Raw genomic sequence first — 24,163 nt, forward strand, 5'->3', positions numbered from 1 at the left:
AATATTTTGCAAATTTCTGCACAACTACTACTGCTGAATAACTGCACATCTTAAAATATTTTACTTTTTTAATTGTATTTTTCTTCTATTGCATAGACTATCTGTGTCTCTTGATTTTTTTTATTCTTTTTCTCTTCTTTTTTTTTTTGCAATACTCGCTTTTATTGTAAATTTCTCTTCTTTATTTTAGTCTATGTTATACACCAATACTCCAAAGCAACGCCACTGTATGTGAAAAACCTGCTTGGCAATAAAAAATAAGATTCTGCATTTTATTGTGAAACGCTTTTTAAACCGGAAACAAGGTGTCCCTTCGTGAAGTCTCGCTGTCCAACTACAACCTCAGCTGAATTTATAACACCAGTGTACGGAACCGAACAGGCGGATAAGACAGTGTGTCGCCGGTTAGTTGTTATCACCTTATTGTCCGGTAACGTAGTGATGCGATGTGAGGAACCCCGCGAGGCTCGGACAGCGCCGTTACACCGGTTAAACCGACTGTGGTGGACTCTCCAGCCGCAAAGCCTGGACTGACTTCAGATTAAAAAAAAAAAAGAAAAACACCCTGCGATGTTTTTACATTTCCCAGTAAGTAGCTTTACTCACCGTCCTCTGCAGAGACACAGAGCATACCGGGGCTATTATTAATCTGTGTGCGGTGATGTCAGTAACGGGAGCCTGATGTGCATGCACGATTCGCCTGGCAACTTCGCGTGGCCACGTTATTGGGGGTAGGGGGCACGAGCCGCTGAATAAACATTTAGTAGGCTACATTGTGTAATAATGTTGCAGTACAAGCTTCCTCTTAATAACCCGCTGACTAATTCACAGTGTGTAATTACAAATGCATGTAACCCTCTCTGTGCAATGTCTTTGTAAATGTGATGCATGCTCACTTATTGAGTAGCCTAAATGCAGAATGCAGAATGCATGCTTGGATCAGACGTAATTATTGTATGTCTACAGCCCGCACTTCTTCAACTGTAAATTATTTTTTTTATTTATGCATCTCAACCCCATCCTGAGTGATTCTGTCTTAACACACTGAACTATGCAAGACACCAACCGAGCCTGCTGGACCGGGATTGAGGTCACTGATCTTAAAGCATAATCCACTATGGCAATTAACCTTTCACCGGTCCGAGATCAGTAGACAAGGTCACCCCTGGGTGCTGTTCTCGCCGTCTCCACAGCGCGCCGCGTTTAAAACCTTCAAGTTTTATGGACAGTCGGTGTGATGCGTTATCAGTGACAAAGACCCCCCCACCCCACAAAAGTGGGATAAGAAAGCTTTGATGCATTTATGTGCAGTGATATTTGACTTTGCATTTGTAGAGGAAAAGTGCATTTGTGTTTATGCCAATCAAAAAACACACATCTTTAAGTTAAATTAATAATCTTTTGGAAAATAAAGTTCCGAATAATGTGACAAGAGCATCACAGTTTGTTTCCTCTTATTACAAAACTGAGGTCTCTATTTGCAAATTCATGTCTTTAAAAAGTTCAAAGCCAGACTCTTATAGACACTTTAAAAAGTAATTAAAATTATGCTTCATGAAGTATTTTGTTGGGCAAAAAAAGTGTTCTCTTTAATTATTTACAGAGAGTTATCACCTAACTTTAGCGTATGACTTTGTGTGAGTGAGGGACAAGGTGTTGGCTCTACTCTGTCTGTCCTTCAAGCATTCCTGTGACTGTGACCTTTGGAGTGTGTCACGCAGCGCAAGGGGGAGGGTACTCGTGTAGTGTGTAGAAATCAGTTTAGATACAGTAGAATATGTATTTCAGGAAGGAAAAGTCAGTGTTATAACTGCACACATGCGACTTTCGACAGAGGAAACTAAACTGTCGCCAATATAGAGGTCAGTACATGTGAAGATTGTCACTGTTTAGATGCTTTTAATCATGCGTACAGCCAGTTCTTTGACATCATGAGGCTGTACAGTACGTCCTGACACTGTACTGATGAAAAGTGACTCGGCTGTAAGTTCTGTGACGACACTGAAACGCCTTTGCTTACTTTGCAGGTGTCCTGATAACTGCAGACTTCAACCCAAAGTGACAGCACTTCATTGAGCTACCACTGGGAGTCACAAAATATATAGGCTTCAAACTCCCGCTCAGCAACCAGGTAATATGTTTTCACCTCACCTTTTACGAAATAATATGCTATATCCTTCAACTACAGTTCTGTCTGTTGTGTATAAAGTTTATTCTTGAGGGGCTGGGATGGCTTTTCAGTCCGCAATGGTAACGTCTTCTTTTAGAAAACACATTTATAGTGAAAAATGTGAAGGGAGAACTACGGCAACAAAAAGACAATAGAGAGTGACTTTGAAGACCTCTCATTTCACATTCAAAATAGAGGCTAGTGGTAGCACAGGGCGTTTTCTGTTGCAATCAAGCGACTCATAGGGCATGTTGAAAGGGTCAGCTGTGATTGCACTGCAAACTTAAAAAGGCAAATGAGGGCCAAGTAGTTCAGGAGGGGAAAGTGGAGACGGGATTGCTCCGCTTAGGTCATAGGGTTAGATTTCATTGGGGCACGTAGGGGACCCCAAAACCTATTCCCTGAACCCTGCTCCCTTGGCTTAAGTCAAAACAAGAACGTCCAAATTTCTGCATGAGGAGAGAGGAGCAATCAAGTGTCAGTCACAGGAGCTCAATGACGTCATAACTTTACATTTCTTTGTTTTTTGGATGTTGTAAGCAGCCTGGAATTAAATAAAAAGCTCTCTGCAGCCATTTATGTAGAGCAGAATCAAAATTTGTGTCACAATACAAAGCCAGATGTCTAGAATTTCCTAATTTGCACACCAATTAAATGAATACCACTTGCCAGTCATTCATCATTAGGAATCTTTTTTGTATTCTGTCAGCTGACGTGAGTCAAGGCTTTGCATTCATGGCTAATACACCGATAGTAAGTTAATTTCTGACCTTGTCAATCAGGTTATTATAGACCGATATTGAGTTTACAATTAGGACTGAAGGTAATTACCCAAAGTCACCTCTTATCCTCATGAATATGGTGTTCAAGCCCTTTTTTTACATCCCATTGGACAGTGTTAGATTCACTCAGATGGCTCTCTTAAGATATAAGATGTCAGTTTGTTTTTAAATGCATTAAGTTTAACTGTTCCTGATGTCTAAAACCATTGTTGTCCCTTATACATCAGATTATTCACTAAGGCTCTCCACAGTGGCGCCCCCAGAAATTTTTCATAGGGGTGGCCACATGGGGCCGAAAATCTTGGGGCGGCACACCAACACCACAAGGCATAACTGGATTTCAGGAACTCGATTATGCTGTTTTAGTATACAGGATAGTTATAATATACAAAAATGTATACAGCTTTAATTTGAAGGAGTTTAGGGGAGATTGGTGGGTACCCATAGAACCCATTTTCATTCACGTCTTGAGGTGAGAGTTTAAGGGACCCCTTTGAAAATGGCCATGTCAGGTCTTTTGTTTGCCAAAATTTTGCCTAAATTTGGAGCATCACTTCACTCCTTGCACGACAAGCTATGCCAACATGGTTGGTACCGATGCATGCCTTAAGTTGTCTAGTTTTACAATATATACCAACACCTAGCCTAAACAAGTAGCACACCACAGCCTCTTAAATACAGTAATGTCAGCTTCCAGTTCATGAATGTATTAAGAGACATGGAGGAAGGAAGTTGCTCAGTGGCGCATGAAGCCAAAAAATCAGTATGTCCGTGGTATGACGTTACCCAGATGACCAGTGCTGCTTCCGCATCCTGGGACCCATAGAGCAAGAACACTAGAGACTTCTACTGGCCAAGCTGGCTACTTCCGGTTTAGCGCTTTGCTACCTTGAATGGGGATAAAATGATTTAATCTTGCGGCTCCTCTGGACTTTCCAAGTTTTGTTGGACCGAAATCCTGATAGTGAAAATGAGTGATTTTGTGGGGGTTGTGACACTCAAAAACTCTATAGCCCTTTTCAAACAGGGATTGCGTGATACATCTGCTAAGAAGTCCCTTCTTTATGCCTCCTTTGTATTTTTAAACCGATCCATATGACGTCTGCATCATGCTGCTCCAGCGTGTGATTATAGACTGCATGGTAGCATCGCGGAATCAAAAGAGGCGTGACGGGCGTAACATAAAACATTTGGCACCACTTTACAAACAAAAACAATAATTTACCATCTCTGTTATATGGCGGCTGATCTCGTCCTCTGCTTGGAGGGTAAGGAGCTCTCAAACCTCATTGTTGTCCCAGTTTCCAGACGTTTATAGCTATTCTTCTTGTTTGAGTTAGCTGCTAACTGCAAACAGCTGCTTTTTAAATCTCTCACGTTGTCAAAACGTCACACCCGTCCTGTTTTGTTGGCTGTTGTGTATATAGACAACGTTTCAGCGCTGTTAGTACCTCCTGTGGCTGCTTAAAGGCGAGACCACTCTGTCACCCCTATTCCACTTTCGTACCTTAGGACACATTCCCGCTGGCGCTATTTGGTCTGCTTTAAACGAACCCTGGTCTGCTTCCACGGATAGTTCGGTTCGTTTAGAGTGGTGTGAACGCTCACTCAAACCCTGTTATATTATATTCAATGATCTTCACCATGAGGGGCAAGTGGAGGGGCCAGCAATTGTATCAGGGGGCCATGGCCCCTTGTTGGGGGCACCACTGCCTCTTTATTGTCTAAGGAAGACAATTCTCTTTATTAAGACAAGTCTTTTTATTGTCTTCATTGTCTTATCTAAGGAAGTTGGGAGTAGGTTTTTATGTTTCGGGCTCCATCTGACCTGTAACAGGGCTAATTGTAAATCGCCTGTTTATAATAATGCTATCACTGTACCTTTATTAATAGATTGATCATTTCTCTTTTTATTTATATTGGGTTTGTTCCTTTCTTGTCTTGTTTTTTAGATTGTTTTGTCATTGTGTCTTTTGTACTTTTCTGTTGAGTGGTCGTTTGGGACCCTCCCTTAAAAACATCTAAAGGGGTTTATTCTAACTTAATTTCTGACAATGTAAAAAATGAATAACCAACATTTAGTTTAATAAATGTAAAAGCTGTTTGTAGGACAGCAGTACAAACCTGTCTCCAGAGTGCCCCTTGCCCTGATGTGTTTGAGCTTTAACCATTACCATCCACCAGCTGTTAGAGAGCCGAGTGTAGCCCGGCCCATCTCCACACACACAGCCGACAACACACGCTAAGCTAGCAGCCGCTGGGCACTCTGGAAACCGATTTTCTGACAAACCTCTGCCATGATATCACACCGAGGGGGGACTTAAGTGCTGTTCTAGTCACCGCTATCAGGTAAGATGCAGCCTAGTGCGGGTTAGAGTGACAAAAATAAACCTCGGCCCCAGCAGGAGAGTCGGGATTAACGCTAGCTGCTGCTAGCTTAGGTAGCTAACCTGCAGTTAACCGTTAGCCGTTGTCGAAGCTAATGCTAACGCCACTCACAGCATGCGGGTACACTAGTTTACAGTACACACGACACGTTTCTATGGTGAGTGACAGAGATAACAAAGCATTTAAGCCCACCTCAGTTTACTGTAGGCACTGTTTTATCTGCTTTGATGAAACGAGGTGTAACAACACAGCTATTATCGCTTGCTTTTGGGCATTTTCTGCACTGGACCCGATGTTCCTCATTTCCCAAAGCAGATGTCGAGCTGGCCAGCGGTGCACATGGTACAGAAGGATACTTGTTGGTCTGCTTAGAGTCTGAGCAAAACTGAAACAGATTGTAGGTTATCTGGGATCATATACTAGTCCTGATGTTTTTGGTATTGAGCTTGTAAACTCAGCCCCAAGTGAGCTAAACTTTAAACAAGCAAAGGTTTGCAGTGACCCCCTCGCTGCTTGCCAAACAGAGCTACAATCAGGTCCAGAGGGGGCAAACTCCAAAGGAAAGTGTGGACTGCCAGCTACTACAGGATTGGATTATCAGCTGGGGCAATAAATATGATAAAGGCATACTGGGGGTTTGCATTGAGAATCAGAATCAGCTTTAATGGCCAAGTATGTGCACACATATAAAGAATCTAGACATACAAGTGAAACAAAGACAACAAAGCTTTACAAAGCAAAGATAAACATTTGACTATCATGTACAGATATAAATATGTGTAAAAAAAAAAAAAAAAAAAGGTCCCCAGATATACATACTAAGCGCTGACACAGTAAATTTGTGCAGAGGGTGCTGGAATAAATATGGGATGATTAATGTAAAAGTTTGCTTTATATACCTGAGGTAGGTGGATACAACAGTACAAAGCAGTGGCTCTCAAATGTTGTGTGTGCCATGATGCAAATCCAGGTGTGCCGCAGGATTTTGTGACAACCACACATTGTTATTGCAGTATTCACGTTGGCCTATACAAAAAGTTATGAATTAAATTTTAATTGACTGTAAAGAGGCAAACTCTACCTTTAAAAATGTAATTTATTTTAAAATCCTTCACGGGGAACCTATTTGTCACCGTTAGCGTGAGGGAATTTCATATTATCTTACATTATTTCCTGCCAAAATGGATGTGTTATTGGTGCCTGGGTGCAGTTTTAAAAAGTTTAAAATTAATTCTTAAATCATTTTATTACAGAATATTTCATGAGTAGTAGTTGGTTGTCAACTGTTATTTAATATTAGACAATAAAAACACACTTTTAGATCGTGATAAGTGACACTTTATAGAGGCTATTGTGCACAGATATAACTATAGGTGTGCCTTGAAATTTTTTACTTGCACTTTGGTGCGTCTTGGGCACAAAAAGTTTAAATCTCAAAGTACAAATATGGACATAGAGAGAAATGGAAGGAAAAGACAGTAAAACAGGTCACAAAACTAAACAGAAAAACAAAATGCATCAAACCGCTGTAGAAGTATGAGAAGTATAATTTTTTGGGAGGACTTTTAATGTAAATAAGGTGCCAGAATGCATTGAAATACATTAAAATAGAGTTTGTGTGTAAAACAATGCCAGGGAAGGATCCCCAGAATGCCCCGGCAAAGATCCAGGCTAATCATTTACATATTGATTATTAACTTTTGTTTATGAACTGGACTGTTGCCTCCTGTCATTCTGCAAAAGTGGCCCCTGAGCGAAGCAAGTCGAGTATCCCTGGCGTATATTGTTGTGTAGCGCCTACCAGAGGGGAGAAGTAGGAACAGGTTGTGCCCAGGGTTTGATGGTCTTCAGTGATGTCACCTACCCATTTCCTGACTCTGGAGGAGTCCTGAGCAGAGGGCAGACTGGCTTGACTGGTTTGTGATATTTGGATCAAGCAATAAGTTCTTGTGTCTTTATGTAAAAAGTCTTAATCTAGAGCTATACTTCCCTTTATTGCATATTGTATTGTGTATATGTAAATCACATACACTCTGTGAGATTTTGTTTGTGGACACACAGGAAATGGATGATAGCATCAATGCAATGAGAGGCTCCTTCCTGTTCCTATGTCTCAGTGGGTCTTGAACCAGTTTATGCGCCTGATATTGAACCATTTTGAATACCTTGAAGTCACATTTTCATGCTCTGCCTGACAGATAGAGGCAAAAGGGACAGATAAATTGTTCTTCTAAGAGACGAGTAGTGATGAGTAGTGTATCTGGATGTTAAGTTGTAGAGGCCTGTTCATCATATCTACAAATTAGTAATATATAACATAGAGTCCTGCAGATTGGCATGTACAGACATAAAAACACAGATTGCTGACAGATATTCTTGTAGTCATAAAGTACAGTATGTACCATAAAGTAAATACCAACAGCCTAACACCCGCAAATGTATTTAATCATGTCAGTAACCCATACCAGTGTGTACAGAACATACAACTGCATGTAATGTTGTCATTGTGGGCAGGGTGAGAGATTGGAGCACTGAACCAGCCATCAGCAATGCTTTTTAAATATTGCAAAACTTAGTAAATATACAGGCCTCAAATGGATTATCAGCCCAGCTGATAGAGGAGGAAAAATGGGTTTGTAATAGCAGTGTGTTAGCAGTCACTTTCACGTCTGAACTGGATTGAGGGCTATTTAGGCTGCAGAGATTGTCCTCACACAGTTATCTATTAGGAGCACAATCATTGGAGGAAGGCTCTGCATTAATTTATCCTCTGATGAGTTGACGCCTAGAGACTTATGGCTCACACCTACAATTCCTGCCCCTTTGTTGACCCCTTTTTTTACCCATTTTTTAAACCCTGGAGTGCTGCTGATTAAGTCAATTTAGCCAGTCTACATTTCTATCATCATTTACTAATTTCAGACTGTATAATGAAACATGGATAATTAGTCTTTGTTTGGCTTTACAGTGTACTGATGGGGTCGCCTTGCAGGGGGGTAATTACAGGAGTGGTACACCTTTGTTCTGAATTAATTACCATCATTTAGGTAGGGGAAAGTGGTGGTCACTTTGCTCACGCAAATATTCAGCCAGTTGTATGTTAGGTTTCTTAAAAAGAACTCCTGACACAGATGCCAATATAATGTTAATGCATTTAATTTCAAAGAGATCTTATTTGTCATAGATGCAATGTATGATCAATATTAAAAATTCTGACATTTGGCATTATAACAAATGACTGTATATAAAGGTGGACAAAGTGTCTCTACTTTCTCCCATTGTACAAAAATTAAGCTAAAATATCTAGCGCTGGTGACGTCATTTGGAGCCAGAGTCTGGATAGTCGCTATCTCCAGGGTATAAAGTACTAAAAACCTGAAATGAGTTAGCTTTGAGCACTCCCAGTTCCCTCGTCTAAAAGTTGATGTTTTTTTTTTTTTGGTTGTTTTTTTTTTGAATGGGTTTGGGTTAACGCAAACTGATGAGACTTTCACGTTTTGTTCTACGACATAAAATACATCAGTAAATACCCTCATGAATGTTGAAGGTTTTGTTTGGTTTAAAAGATTGAATGCTAACAAGTAGCTTAAGGAGACTACAGAAAGTCATCACGCTGACCATGGCTTTACGGCCTCTCTGTGGTGGCGGCGTTAAGTCATGCAACTCTGGTGTAGTGTGTTTATAACATTAGCTCTTTTGGCGATTGCATTGAGGCTTCAAAACTCATGAAAGTTGTGTTCATTTGTGAAGATTATCTTGCTGAACAAAATGTGTAAATGTCATAAATATTTGTTTGCCACAGAGCTTACTTTCTGCGAAAATCCAAAATCCAATGGAAAAGTCCCACAGGCTTTTTGTCAAGGGAAACCAAGGCAACGCTAACTTCTGCGTCAGCCTACAGAAAAACGTCATCCCTGGCGCACTCTATTGAATTCTCGTCGTCCGACCAGTTGCTAGCAGCACCATTTATAGCGAGCACAGCGCGAGGCACCCACAGCTGTAAATCATGGTTGTCAACGGTGGAACGTACATCAGTGTGGTAGGACCTAGAGATGCACCAATCCAGCTTTTTTCATTTCGACACCGATCCTGATACTGTGGCTTTGAGTATCAGCCAATATCTGATACCGATCCGACACCATGGTTGACCTAAAAAGCTATATACCTTTACATGTAGAGCAGTAAAGACTAGAGGCATCAGGCATTGATGACTACACAGTTCTTTCCTAAGATCAAATGAAACAAGATGAAACAGATTAATGCAATGATGAACTATTTATTCCTAACAAAAATAAACTGTTGTGCACAGCAGTTGAAATAGTGTGAAATACCTCCACACAGCAGATTCTTTCCTTCGCTCCATGGCGTATGATGTAGCTCGCGTCGCAATAGATTTACAGGGAAAGGATTGCCTCAGGTATAGTTTGCATTTTTCGATTACCTAGTCATCAATTTTGATGATTTTGGGGCCGATATTCGTTTCAGATATCGGATCGGTGCATCCCTAGTAGGGCTGTAAAAATTACTCAAAAATGACGTTTGAATATTCCTTCTAAAAATAACTAATAGGTTCGAACCATTCCAGTTTTTTTTTCTTCCCATTATGTCCACAAGAGGGCAAACTAATACAAGGAAACATACTTGTGTATATATATTAATACAAGGAAATATAACTACTTGTAGGTATTTTTATTTCAACATAAACGTCTATGAAAACATTTACATACCTACACATTAAAACACATAAAACAACTATAACATTACATTATAATCGGCCGCGGACCTCTCACTCGCCCCCCCTTTCTGACCCGTCACGCAGTGTGTTCAGTGCAGCGGCCCAGGCCAACGCCCACTTGCAAAGAGGACAGCTGCGCAGTGTTTTTTTTCCCTCCACAATCAAATATCAATTTTCACATTCGAATGTCCATTTTTTTTTTTCAAATTTGAATTTAAATTCGAATTTAGAATATTCGTTGACAGCCCTAATCCCTAGTAGGAACCACCTGAAATAAAATATATTTGAGGGGTACTCTGAGTTTTTGGTTTGGCTCGGCTAATGTCCCATCCACTAACATGGAGGGGCTGGGGAGTCGAACTAAGCCGCGGCCAGTCACCAGGGGATGCTTGAGACATTCTGGCTTCACGTTTGGGGAGCTGTCATGACGTCAATCTTTATTTATTGTCAATGGTTAAAACTAAGTACAGGAAGTTCAGTCGTGTCTTAAAAGCATGAAACAAAGTTACTCTTGGCAGTCTAACCATCCATAATGCATTTGGCCGTGGAGGGTCATGACGATAGACTAACTGAAGAAATTAAATCTCTCTTTCTAATTGTCATAATGTTCTTACCTCTCCCGAAGTAAACATCTGGGCCAGAAACTGTGAAGAAAGGATTTTTTTAGGAGTATGGAGGTGGTGGTGTTGTAACTCTTAAGGTAGACTGAAATTAGGAAATTGCAGTGATTTACTAATAGATTAAATAATGAACATCTTTGATGGGAAAGTGGCTGATCAGAAACTTCCTCTGTCTGAATTCTGAAATTGTGCCACGCATTTTCAATATATATATTAACTGTAATTTTGGACTTGTGCCTGCTTTGTGCCTGGGTTTGGATTTCTAAACGTATTTCATTTTATCGCAAGCTTGACATATTTACCATGTCTGTTTCTGTGATTAAATTGAGAACTATAGACGGCCTTTGGCAGGCGAGCAGGTTGCCGCAGTACTCTGACTGCCATACAGGAACATAAGTTATGTGTCTGCATAGGGAAGAGCAGCCACTGTTTATGAGCATGGCGACCTTCATCCAGTCACCTTGGCTATTTTCACGTCTAGTAATGTCACAGACAAAGGCTTCACACAGTGGGAATGATTTGAGGACTGTGTGGTTTTATTTTAGCAGTGAATCTGAGGTGTTTTTGATGGCTTAAAAGCTTAACTGAAAATGACACAGACAAGACGGGAACTAAGTGCTAAAGAACAAGAGAGAGAACAAGCAGGCCTTTTGTCATGTTAGCATGCTGATAGGCCTGCGACCTATAATTATTTTCACTATTGATAAATCTGCCCATTATGTTTTTGATGAATTGTTTTGTCAGTGAAATTTCAGATATAGTGAAACATGCTGTGTAATTTCCCAGAGCCCAAGGTGACGTCTTTAAATGGTTTGTTTTATCCGACCAACAGTCCGAAAATCAGAAGATATTCAGTGTATTGTCATGTCTGACAAAAAAAGCATCAAATTCTCACTTTTAAGAAGCATAAAACCAGCATAGTTTGGCTTTTTTGCTTAAAAAATTATTAAAACAATTATTCGATTATTAGAATAGTTGCCAGTTAATTTTCTGCCAATCAGCTAATAGATTAATCGACTATGCTTTGGAGCTCTACATGCTGACAATGAAAAATCCAGGTGCTTTTAACTGTCCATGCTTTCTGCAACAACAACAGATCATGATCTTCTAATTCAGGTTTTGGTCCTTTTTTCCAGGTGGCATGACAGTAGCTAAAAAGCCAAAGATGTGAGGTAAAAGGTTTTATACTCTTATTGACTATGTTTGTTTTTTACCCCTCTAGACATCATGTCTTCAAGTCAGCGTCGGTCAGATGTCTACATAAAGGCAGAACCGAGCAGTCCAGAGGGAGGTGGGGGAGGTCGGATCAGTCCTGGCGGTGCCTCCTCGGACTCCTCTCAAAGTGGAGGCGGAGGAACCAGAGGAGATATTGTTAAACGTTATTCCCCGCCACTCTATACGCCGGCTCTGCGTTGCCACTTCAAAGAGGAGTCCGGGGATGTGGCAGAGGAGGGCTCCACTGGAAATGGAGCAGGGCGGTGCAAGTACGCCCTGAGCACGCTACCCAAGAGGCTGTGTTTAGTGTGTGGGGATGTGGCCTCGGGTTACCACTATGGCGTGGCGTCATGTGAGGCCTGCAAAGCGTTCTTCAAGAGAACCATCCAAGGTGCGTGTTGTGGGGGGGTTAAGTGTTTGCATAGCCAACACGTAGAGAACAGTTGTTGTTTTCCCCTGACAGGTTTTACATTTGGAGCGTTTAATTCATGTTAAATGTGGAGCCTTTTGTACGATGCTGACCGCTGTTAACCTACACCTTATGAGAAGTGAATTCAGCAAATAATATTTTAGAAAATTATCCCTTTTACCAATATTTACATTTGTCTTTGTACATACAGCTGCACACTGCCAGTACACCAGTATTGCATTAACCCTTTGAAACTTGGAGCATCGCTTTTCTTGTGCTGCTTTTAGACGCCTTTCGCAAGTATTTAAATCTTTGAACCCTGAGCACATTGATGCAATTTCTTTCAAAAACACAGGAAAAAGGCAATTAGCATGTCCCACAAATTGCAGGGAAAAAAAAAAACAGATTTAGAAAATTAAAAAAAAAAAATAGGGGAAAAAATAAAAAAAAAAAACTAGGAAAAAACTATATATTATTATTATTATTATTGCAAAATAGTATAACTTTTAAGCACTCTCTGAAGGTCATTTCCTTGTTTGTTTGTTTTTAACTTTTTTTTTTTAAATTTTTTTTATTTCGTTTTTTTTTTTTAGTTTTAACTAATTTTCTTGTTTTTAATTTTCTCTTTTCACTTAATTTCTCCCTATTTTTTTTGGAACATTTCTTCTTTCATTGCTCATTGCCTTCTTCCCGTATTTTTAAAAGAAATCAAGCCAATTTGCTCAGGTTTTAAAGGGTGAAAGGCTTTAATCTAACTTTCAAACATAAGAGCAATACGTTAAACTAGTTAAAACTATTAAGAAATAGATGTCAGTAGTACAGATAGTAATTTGAAAAAAAAAGTGTGTGTATTAGCTACACAGTTCCTATGTTTTTCTGCTTTAATATGTACACGGCTAGCATAGACCCCAAACATTAAATAGCCTATCCACCGAATAAAGAATTAAAGGTATATCAGTCCAATCATGTTAATATTTACTGGCCAAAACGTATGCATATAGGGTATAACTCCAGTATTTAAATAATAAAAATGCTGCAGTAAAGCAACATGTACTGGGGAGTGAATGTGCAAGAATATCATTGAGTTAACTGATAATCTGCCTTTATAAAATAAATGGGATATTGTTATGATTTTAGCATAGTATTATTAAAATGTTGTACTGAAAGAACAGGAAGTAATGACCGACACCAAAACACGGTAGAGACTCAGCATAACTTTTTATTACATGACTATTTTGGTACAGACATTAACCCACCAGTGTGGCAGACAGTGTTTTGAGAGTTACCCGCCAAACGGATAATTTACCACATTTCAAGCTTGGCAGGTGTTAATCTCAGACCCTGATGGCAGGTGTGAATAAAGTTATTGTTCTTATCCTGAGTACATTTTTTCCACGATGTATTTATCGTGCAACTTAGCATCATGATGATGATTTAATCAAATACATGATATATTGCGCAGCAGGATTTTTATTACACCTGTATTAGGGATGATAGAGTTTAGGGCATAACAATTAACAAAGGATCACAATACCAGTACCAATTTGGAACAGCTTTGGGCATCCCTAATCTACTAAGTAACTACTGATGGTGTTACTCCTTAACATGTCTCAGCAACTCCATCCAGCTCATACTGGTCTGTTAAACGAAAGCCATGAACACACCGCAGTTGTTTCACTGTATTTGTGTTGGGAAATGTGACGGGCAGGTCAGCTTGTGGGATGTTTAGATCAGAAAGATTTAAGAAATAAAAGATGGTGGTTTTCATTCATATTTGTATTTCTTAGTCTGAAATGTAAAATCGTTTTCTGTTCTTACATAAAGGTAACATTGAATACAGCTGTCCAGCATCTAACGAGTGTGAGATCACCAAGAGGCGCAGAAAGGCTTGTCAGGCATGCCGCTTCACCAAGTGCCTCAAAGTGGGCATGCTGAAAGAGGGTGAGTGTTCTGGTGTGCAGAAGCTCTGCAGCCACTCTTTGATATTACATCTGAAGGGTCTTTGCACCAAGCTTTTAAACGTGGCATATGTTTATTCTGTGTTTGTCCCAATGTAGGAGTTCGCCTCGACAGGGTCAGAGGTGGAAGGCAGAAGTACAAAAGACGCCCAGAAGTGGAGAATGCAACATACCAGAGTGCCCCTCTATCACTGACAAAGGAGGAGAAAGGTGGGATTTATATTTGTGTCTTGTTATTAGTTTTTGTTCTACAACAGGCAACATAGTGTAGTGCTACTTCCACGATAATCAGTTTGTGCAAATGAGATGAAAATGCTCAGTAACATGGCTTTTTGTTTAACAATCAAATGACAACTATCAGCCAGAGCTAAAGGACCAACACACTTTACTGTAACAAGCTGAAAAAGCTGAAAAAATATACCAAGTCAATCCCTTCGTCAATACTAGGTATTTCTTTCTTCAGCCATTTTTTGGTTAGGGATTTCTTACATGCCACCAATAATACACCCATCAGCCAAACCATTAAAACCACTGACAGGTGAAGTGAATAATTTTGATTATTTTGTTCCAATGCATTGTTCTGCTGGGAAACCTTTGGTTCTGGCATTCATGTGGATACCACCTGACATGCTCCACCCACTCAAACACTGTTGCAGACCAAGTACCCACAGTACTCCCCAATGGCAGCACAACAGTTTACAATTGGCCTGTGGAGCGTGACAAAAAGCTCAAGGTTTCGACCTGGCTTCTAAATTCCCCAGGTCCCAATCTGCTTAAGGATTCTTGTGATGTGCCAGTACCCCAGATGTTCCCCTAATCCAAGGTGGGGCCTCCTTGAATCGGACTTGGCTCTGACCTGTCGAGGCATGGACACAGGATCTCTGGGAGTGTCCTGCGGTGTCTGGCACCAGTGCATTGGCAGCAGATCCATTTAGTCCAGTGGGTTGTGAGGTGGGTTAATGGCACGTGCCACAGATGCTCATTCAGATTGGGATCCTGGACACCAGGTTGACACTTTGAGGTCTCTGTCACATTCCTTGGGTCATTCCTGAGCGATGTTTGTAGTGTGGCATGGTGCATTATCCTGCTGGGGGGGCCACTGCCATTGGGGAGTACTGTTGCCATGAGGGTGGGTACTTGGTCTGCAACGGTGTTTGAGTGGGTGGAACATGACAGGTGGTATCCACATGAATGCCAGAACCAAAGGTTTCGGTGTATTCTTAGCAGATATTAATTCTTGTTCCTCCATTGGAGTTCCTCCAGTCTAATCAGGTACATGAATTCAAAATTCAAGGTTATTTTGGTTAGAAAAAAAAAATTTAAAAATGCCAGTGATTTCAGTCCAAAAGGGATTGTTTTGAGAGATTTCTTGAAGCTGGAGAGTGAGGGGCAGTCTCTGATCTCTCTAGGGAGTGAGTTCCAGAGGTCGGGAGCAGCAAGGTTGTGGAGAGCTTTATAGGTGATGATGAGGAATTTGAAGTGGATACACTGAGGGATGGGGAGCCAGTGTAGGTTATGAAGAGTGGTGATAATGTTGTCATGGGTGCGGGAGTGTGTGAGAAGGCAAGCAGCTGAATTCTGGAAATATTGTAGTTTGTTGAGTGTTTTGGATGATGAACCGCAGAGGAGAGTATTGCAGCAGTGAAGTCTGGAAGTGATGAAGGCGTGAATAAGTGTCTTGGCAGCTGAAAAAGAGAGGGATGGACGGAGAACGAAATAGAAAGCCTTTTATTGTCAGTGTACAGAAAACACCAAAATTAGGAGCGTTACACCTGATCAGTGCATTAAAAGACACAGAGTTACAAAACTAAACAACTATAGAAAAACAAACAACGCATGCTCTGAGATTATAAGTAAAATATATAAATATAATGTAATTTTGCTCCTGCATCTCTTCATTAATACAACACAGTAAAATAACACATTTTTCCTGTCAGTCTTTTGTGTGGAAGCAGGGCTCTACTATGTTTGCTATTGGTCATTAACGTCTGAGAATAAGTTTTTCTTTTTGGCACCAGCAGCAGCAGCAGCAGCAAAAGGCATCGTGTTGTTGCCAGGCAATACATTATGAACTGTCAATTGATTGTGTGCTGGCAAGCTACATGTAACTGCCAACAGCAGCAATGTCCAGGCAATTAAAAACACAGTAATCGACAACAAACAACTAAGCTTGGGGTCGTCGTCGGCAGCAACAGTCCAGCTGGGAGGCCCCTCCTGCACCTTTCTGATTCAGACGCAGAGAGTTCATCTGCTCAGAGTTTAACCTTTTCCTTTTCTTTTAAATCAAGGAGCTCGGACTGCTTGTCTCAAAAATGGGCGCCGTGCTGGGGTCGGTGAAAGACAAGCTGCCCAAGGCATACAAACAACACATGAAACACTTCAAACCCATTGAAATTGTTTAGAAAACAGCGCCCTCTGCTGTCAAATAAATGGCTCAGTGCAAGTCCTAAATCTTTCCTTGGAGCTTTTGATTCTCATAAATCTGGCTGAGGATCTGAGCTAGTTTAAAGCAAAAACTCTCAGTTGTACTCTTAATTAGAATCTGTTAATAGAAAGTCAGTGGCAGGTCTAAAGCCTACATTTAAAATAGGAATATGGAAACTTGCAGCATGAATATAGTGTGGTATGTGGTACAGGGAACCAGTACAGAGCAGCATGTTGTGTACAGCAAAATGTACCTGTTGGTCTTTATCTGTGCATCATAATAATCTGTTCTGTCGTGTCTCCTTTGTGACTTAGGTTCCTCCAACATCATTGTGTCCCACCTTCTAGTGGCCGAGCCAGAGAAGTTATTCGCCATGCCCGACCCTCTGCAGCCTGACACAGCCCAGCGCACGCTCACCACCCTGTGTGACCTTGCCGACCGGGAGCTGGTCGTTATCATTGGCTGGGCCAAACACATTCCTGGTAAGAGATGCGGAGAGGATAAATCAGGGGAGGAGAGGCAGTGATAGCATGGGTGCGACAGTGGAACAGATGTAGTTATCTAATCTGACGGACTAACCTGCGTTGTGCTGCGTCATGTTTCACTCAGGCCATGACTTTTGGGTTTATTTTACAGAACAAGAGTACACCTAGAAGGATACTTAGCATTACAAATGTCCTGTGTGAGCCTGATTCTAATGGCTTAAATTGATAGGTACAACAAAGTTAATAGGTAAAACCAAATTTCTGAACTGATACAGCATTAACTGCCTCACAAGCTAGAGTCAGGCCACCAGCTGCCTACAGTATGCAGCCTATTTGTTTAGCTATTATAAAGACATGGGAGCAGTGCACGCTGTGTCTGCTGACAGCAAAACTGTGAACCTATTTCCTGTTTGCCTCCTCTGCATTTAAATGCCCCTCTCTGTCTGTCTCTCTGCAGGCTTCCTGTCGCTGTCCCTAGCAGACCAGATGTCTGTGCTGCAGTCGGTGTGGCTGGAGGTGCTGGTGCTCGGCGTAGCGTACCGCTCGCTCGGCTGCGAGGACGAGGTGGTGTTCGCGGAGGATTTTGTCCTTGATGAGGAGATGTCACGTGTCGCTGGACTGACAGAGCTAAATGCAGCAATTAGTCAACTTGCTCGCCGCTTCCGGGCGCTAAACATGGACCGGGAGGAATTTGTCATGTTAAAAGCCATCGCACTCACTAACTCAGGTACTTAATACTTGTGTCGTTGTAAAGTTAATGAAGACAAATAGATTTTGTGGGCAAATTAATCTCATAAAGCTGGTATCAAACTATTGGAATAGAACTATTAACAGTGCCATACTTAATGATGTGTGATCAGTAGCAGTAATTAGACTAAACCGAAACTTCTATCAAACTGAAAAGTGCTCTCTTATGGTAGTATTAGTTTTCTGCAGCCTTTTGTAGTCGAGCCACCTTGCCTGCTGAGGTCAGAGGAGATTATTACATTTTTATGAAATATAATATTAGGCTTATAAAGGGGCAGTGCTCACCACCCCTGCTAGGAAATTCCTTGGGACCTTGCACATAACTGAGTTATTCATATGAAAAACTGCTTTATTAGGAATATTTTTAGGCATTTAATAGCTAAAACTAATACAGTCTAGCACAGCAGCCCTGTAATGAAGGTTATAATCTTGTTAAAACTGTTTCAGAGAGGTGAAACTTTATGATCATTTTTGCAGGCATGTGTTACACTGAGAGGTGTTTCTAATATGAAGTATCATGGATAAAATCTCATCATGACACGGCGCAGTTCAGCAGCACCATCTACCTCAGCCACTAAAATGACCAAACAGCTGAATTTGTTCAGTTTAGTGTACATTATTTGCACATACATGCACAGAAAATACAGGAAAAAGAAATTAAAAGTGAGAACATTGAAGCCAAAAATGGCTCATGAAGATACCTCCCCTATTAAATAACAACAATCATACATAAGAAAAAGATAAAGACGAAGATTGCATGATTAAGAAGTTGTTTTTTGAATAACGATAATTCAGTTGATGATTGTAGAGAAGGAAGAAGGTTGTTCAAAAAGATGCTCCTCTTTATTTCAACGATAACGATCAAGAAAAGTCTGACAATATGGAAGATGAAGGTCCTTAGAGTGTCTGTGGAATATGAGTGAATGTCTGAACAATGTCTTAACACCTCTCTAAAACAGTTTTAACAACGCTAGTAAGATAGCATTAGTTTTAGCAAGGCGTACAGAATAATCTTGCAACTAAACTGAAATTCAAATTATTGAATTTGTAGTCTGCAATTATGGGACGATATGTGGCATTGATAGCAAAAAGGAAACTAACAGATTAGTTCAAGGGGTGCAGACAATAGCTGTGGTTAAAAGGACAATATTTCGATCAGATTGAAATGTCCGTTTACATTTCCCAAATCAGAATGCAACTTTTTTTGACTCCTGCAAAGTGGTCCCGCCCACTGTGGAGTGTCAAACCTAAAGGAAATGTAACAAAGGAAGTTTTTTTTCTAACTTTATTGAGGAAAAAAAATCATTTCAAGAAGAAAAGTAACGTAAGTGTGACCCAGGTTATTTTCCATATCTACAAATTAGCAGTGTCCCCTAAACACCTCGCATGCAGACTATTGGTAACAATTTACCAGTTTTCCCTAAAGGTTTCATATGCATAAGCTACTGCTACTGGTGGCGATGAATGATCATTATATTCAGGTTCTCAACATTGCAGCCTGTAACAACGACCTTTTATAAGGCTACTGTTTCAAAATCAAAGAGCCCTCACATAAGAACAAAGCAGAGCGCTAAATGTTTTTTGAATTTATGAATGATTGTGTCAAAATCAGCAGAGGGAGGTGCAAAGAAACAGCTCTTTGTGCATGTCGTGCAGCTACGTCACCTAAAGTTTGATCAAGTTTGATTAAAAATTCCTCCCGATCAGGCCAGTCTCTTCTGATTGAGTCAGTTAATGTGAGCCGTTTTTATTCATATCAGTCTATTATTCTAATTATAAGTGGAATCTCAGTTAGATTCTGTGTGTGTCAGCAGCCAAAAGGCAGTGACAACAGGTAAAATATTTTGTATCGCCAGTGTTAGGTGCAACGCATGCCTTTCTTGTTTTTGGGAGGTTTCAATACTTCTGCAACGACTATAGCTAAATAAATGTATGTATTTTATACTTGTATTCTTTGGCAGGCAGATGTGCCACTGCAGAAACATATTACGTCTAATTGTTGTAACAAGGTTACCAGTCATAACCTTTATGTAGTCTTGCCTTTCACTCAAGATTACAGTCAACAGCAGATCATGTAACATGTCCTGCTTGCACTACAGATCCACTGTTTGTGTTGTAAATAAAGGTCGCCCTTAGCTTGTATTTGAGGTAAGTTACTGGGCAACACAAGCTTTTTCTCTGAAGCTGAGAAAATGTAAACTCCCTACACAGTGCCTGACCAATATGCCCCCTGTTGTTCTGTCAGACTCTGTTTACATCGAGGACATGGAGGCTGTGCAGAAGCTGCGAGACCTCCTCCACCAGGCCCTGCTGGAGCTGGAATGTCAGCGGCGCCCAGACGACCCCCAGCGGGCGGGACGCCTCCTTTTAACATTGCCCCTCCTCCGACAGACTGCTGGTCGTGCTCTCACCACCTTCTACAGCATCAAGACCCGGGGTGGTGTACCAATGCACAAACTATTCCTGGAGATGCTGGAAGCCATGATGGACTCTCCCTAGAGCGGCAAGCAGCAGGAGGACGCAGAGAAAAGACCCAACAGAGATCTAGTCTTCAAGAGTGGATGAGTGGATTTGTGAGAAGTGAAAGATTTTATTAGAGAATTATTAATGAGGAAAATGGTCCTTTCCCCTCTTTTTCCATAGGCTACATGAAAGGAACACGAGAAAATAAAAACCTAAGTAAGATGTAACTGCCACGCTTCAGTAAAAAGCTCCGAGATCAAAGAGTGACAACATTTAACATGAACGCCAGACTACTTCTCAGTTTCAACTAATTTCATGGTGTGTTTCATCACAGCGTTGATCTGCAGTTGCATAACCGCTGAAGAACATTTCGGCACCCGAGAACAGACTGCAAACATGTGGCTTTTGAACTTTTTAAAAACGAAGCAACATCTACTCATGGAAGCCATACTAACATATCCGGCGAGAGACTCGAGGGTCCAGTATAGGGTCAGGTTGACATGCACATGGAGTGCTTGTATTTACTATAGTTTAGTGTGCCGTTGTAGGCAAATTCATAGGAATTACTTGCAATATGTTAAAAGCAATATACTGACTCGATTATTCTGTCACATTTAAAATGTGGATAAAAAGGTGAGACATCTAGTTGTGTGTGTGTGTGTATATTAGTCGTTCTCCACTCTCAGAACCCCAAGTGCTGATCTCTGAGACCTGGTAGAGACTGGTTTGTGTCGGGTATGCTGCGAGTAGATTTAAAAATGACATTTCTGGGGTTAACTACCGGAGTTGGGAACCACTGATGTACATAGTAGGTGCAGAATTCTTTATAAAAGGTTGTGCAATTGATCTGTAGTCCAGGAGAAGTGCATATGAAGACTGTGTGCTCATGGAATGTGCTACGTGGAAGGGGATATAATCAGTGTTGTATGTACACACCAAAAAAAATGGCTTCCATACAAGCAAGCGTGTGCGTCCATGTGCAGTCCAAACTAATGAGCTACACTGAGATCAGGGAAGAACACAACTCTTTGACATTAAAGCGTGGCAACAACAGTGCTTAGATAAGAAATGCATATGCCTCATCTGCTTTTTTTTTTAAATATACGATTCTCTGCTAGATCTAACCACTCTTTTTGACTTCAGCAGCTGCGCTGTTCAAAAACAGTGGTCGGACCTATTTGATTTGTGGGCTATGACACTAATCCATATGATTGATAAGTGTATGATGAGATTTGGCTGCATTTTCTGCAGTCGTAAAGAGCGTTGCGTAAAAGATCTCGATTGTTTCGATGAGAGATTTCCTCATTCGTGTACGTACATCTGTCGAACCTGTAGGTGCCCGGAATGGGCTCAGGACAATGCAACATATGCAACATCTTCCTCTTGGATGTTGAAACCTTGTCTGACGACATCCTGAAAGTCCTACTCATTGTCTAGCAGGTTTGTGTACTTTAAAGGTATACTATGCAGAATTGTGGTTCCAGTTTTTGAGTAAGTAAATGCCAACTCCAGATTCAGTCTTGTTGAGCGTTTTGCCACGCTGTCTGCACTGTTTCTCTTGGATGCCTGCTGCTAACGATCTGGCACCTGGTTGCTACCTTTACAAAAAGGGAGTACGCGCCCATAAAGGTCCCGAACGTAGAAAATACGAAGAAAGTAAGAAAATGCAGGCAGAAAACAATTCCCCGCCACACACTTCTAGTGAGTCATAAGAGATGATTGAGTGGAATACTTCTCTGAGACCATATTTTTAGGAAAATCCTGCATAGTATATCTTTAAACTAGAAAGGATCATTATAGTACGCTTCCCATGCAATGCAGAGCTACAGTATCTGATGTCAGCCATCAGATATTTAGTGGCCAAAGGGCCATTGATCTTTCAGCCATGTACAGTTCCATTTGAATAAACAGAAACATGCAATTTATAGTGGAATAATAATAATAAAGCCAGCAAATGTGATACAAATCCCCCATTATGATTATATTTGTGCAGCTTACAGTGTTCTGAAATTTGTAAAGACTTGAAACTTGCTTTTTCATACATTTTACTTTCTAGGATTTAAGGGTATTTTATTTACATTGTGACACTGTTGTGGGTTTGGTATTGAAATGAAGCTTTCCATTCAGGATATTGTGAGGTTTTTTTTTTTAAATGTAAGCAGTTGTCTGAAACTGATTGTCATTTTAGGGATCAATTTACATGGCTCTATAGATTTAGCGGCACGGCGAGGCTACAGAGGGCTACCTCAGGAGGCAGAGTAAGCCAGACGGCCAAATAACTGTGGAGACAAAATGTAAGTCTTGATCTTTTGATTTGTCGACTTAAATTTGAACATTGGGTTTATTGGATGTCTTTTACAGTTGCGAAAACACCTGAGATCACTTTTTTGTTTTGTTCTCATAACTTTAAGGTGTATATGGCTCATTTCTCATGCTCTATAAAATGACCCGTGGTACACTGTCTCACACTGGGTGGCAAACCTACAGTTGGTGTGGCTTTACAGGAATAATGGTGCAGCTTGAAAACACTGGAGGTCATTTACGGCAGTTTAACTTGTAACACACGGGTGTTATGATAGCAGCAGGGGGTGTTGCGGATTAGGGACTGATACCCTGTGAAATCTGACACTCTCCTATTTGGTTTTGTGTTCATAAGTTACAAATTACGTGTTTCTATAGATTCCTGGGTCGAATTAGAGCTGCTAAAGTTTATTCTTACTAACACAGTCATTCAACAATAGTAGTTTTTTTTAAAAAAAATTAGCATACCAATATGTTCTAGGTACGGTGGGTTAGGGTGAAGGCAGGGTCATTTGCAGTGTCATTGTTGAAGTTATATAGTCATTTGTAGTTTTATTAAATATGTGCGCATTAATATAAATGAGCAATACAATAAATTACCAAACCTCACACATTTCCTTGTATAGCCACAGTGTACATTTAACATTGCCAGTTATAATGAAGAATAGCTACTAAACGTTATATTATTTAGAAGTTCCAATCAATGTTTGTATTTTGAAAGACTATTTAAATGATTAAATTCTATTTTTTACTCAATTTACTGTTGTTCGTTGACACTGCTTTATTTTTGTGTGTGATATTGGCTGTGACTTTCTGTGTGTAGATTTTTTTTTTTTCATTTAGATAAAACAGTTTGATGTCCTTGTCTAAACATGTTCACATTAAAAAAAAAAATCACTGTGAAAAAAGTGAGATCTTCCACTGTCTGATGCAACGGGGAGTGGATTATTGTAGGTGCTTTGTGTTGTGTAATAAATGGACACACCACCACCACATATCATCGGTCTCATCTCTCCCTGTGTGTAGTTATGTGTGTTTGTTTGTGTGTGTGTTAGATGGGGGCAGTGTGGTGAAGACTACTGTTTAAACTGTCAACTTCATGATTAAATGATCTTTGTGCACATATCACAGTCCATCAAAGGTTGGGCATAACCTAAATGCTGGACAGACTTCACATGCAGTTCCTGAGCATGAGAAACAAATACTCATTCAAAAATAAAACAATACAAGGATAGTAGTAGCTAAACGATTTGCCTCCAGGCATTTGTGAATTAATTTTGCACATCCGGCTGCAGGTGTCAGTTTGTGAAACAGCATTGGAGGTTTCGACCTTTGTGGCGACAATATCCTGCCAAGCCTTTGTAGGACTTCCAAAGAGTGCTTGAGCTACATAGGCTTTGAATTAGACTACAGGGATTTGCAACCTCACTAATTGTAATATTGTTCTTTCACATCCTCCACGTCC

At 40.5% G+C, this 24,163-nt stretch overlaps 1 protein-coding gene across 3 annotated transcripts; it reads left to right on the forward strand.

The window, feature by feature from the left end:
* Positions 1-298: 298 nt before the first annotated feature.
* On the forward strand, positions 299-23,695 carry esrra (estrogen-related receptor alpha). 3 transcript variants are annotated; one of them, XM_049593168.1, is made up of 8 exons: positions 299-588; positions 2,028-2,131; positions 11,918-12,301; positions 14,144-14,260; positions 14,377-14,487; positions 17,017-17,184; positions 17,645-17,914; positions 20,180-23,695. In XM_049593168.1, the coding sequence occupies exons 3-8, from the start codon at positions 11,923-11,925 to the stop codon at positions 20,431-20,433; spliced, it is 1,299 nt and encodes a 432-aa protein (XP_049449125.1). In that variant the 5' UTR covers positions 299-588; positions 2,028-2,131; positions 11,918-11,922; the 3' UTR covers positions 20,434-23,695. The 3 variants fall into 3 exon arrangements, with proteins under 3 accessions (XP_049449125.1, XP_049449127.1, XP_049449126.1); XM_049593170.1 differs by lacking the exon at positions 299-588 and adding an exon at positions 1,721-1,862; XM_049593169.1 differs by lacking the exons at positions 299-588; positions 2,028-2,131 and adding an exon at positions 5,016-5,301.
* Positions 23,696-24,163: the final 468 nt, after the last annotated feature.

The sequence above is a fragment of the Epinephelus fuscoguttatus genome, linkage group LG12, assembly GCF_011397635.1.
Source record: "Epinephelus fuscoguttatus linkage group LG12, E.fuscoguttatus.final_Chr_v1".
NCBI classification, from domain to species: Eukaryota; Metazoa; Chordata; class Actinopteri; order Perciformes; family Serranidae; genus Epinephelus; species Epinephelus fuscoguttatus.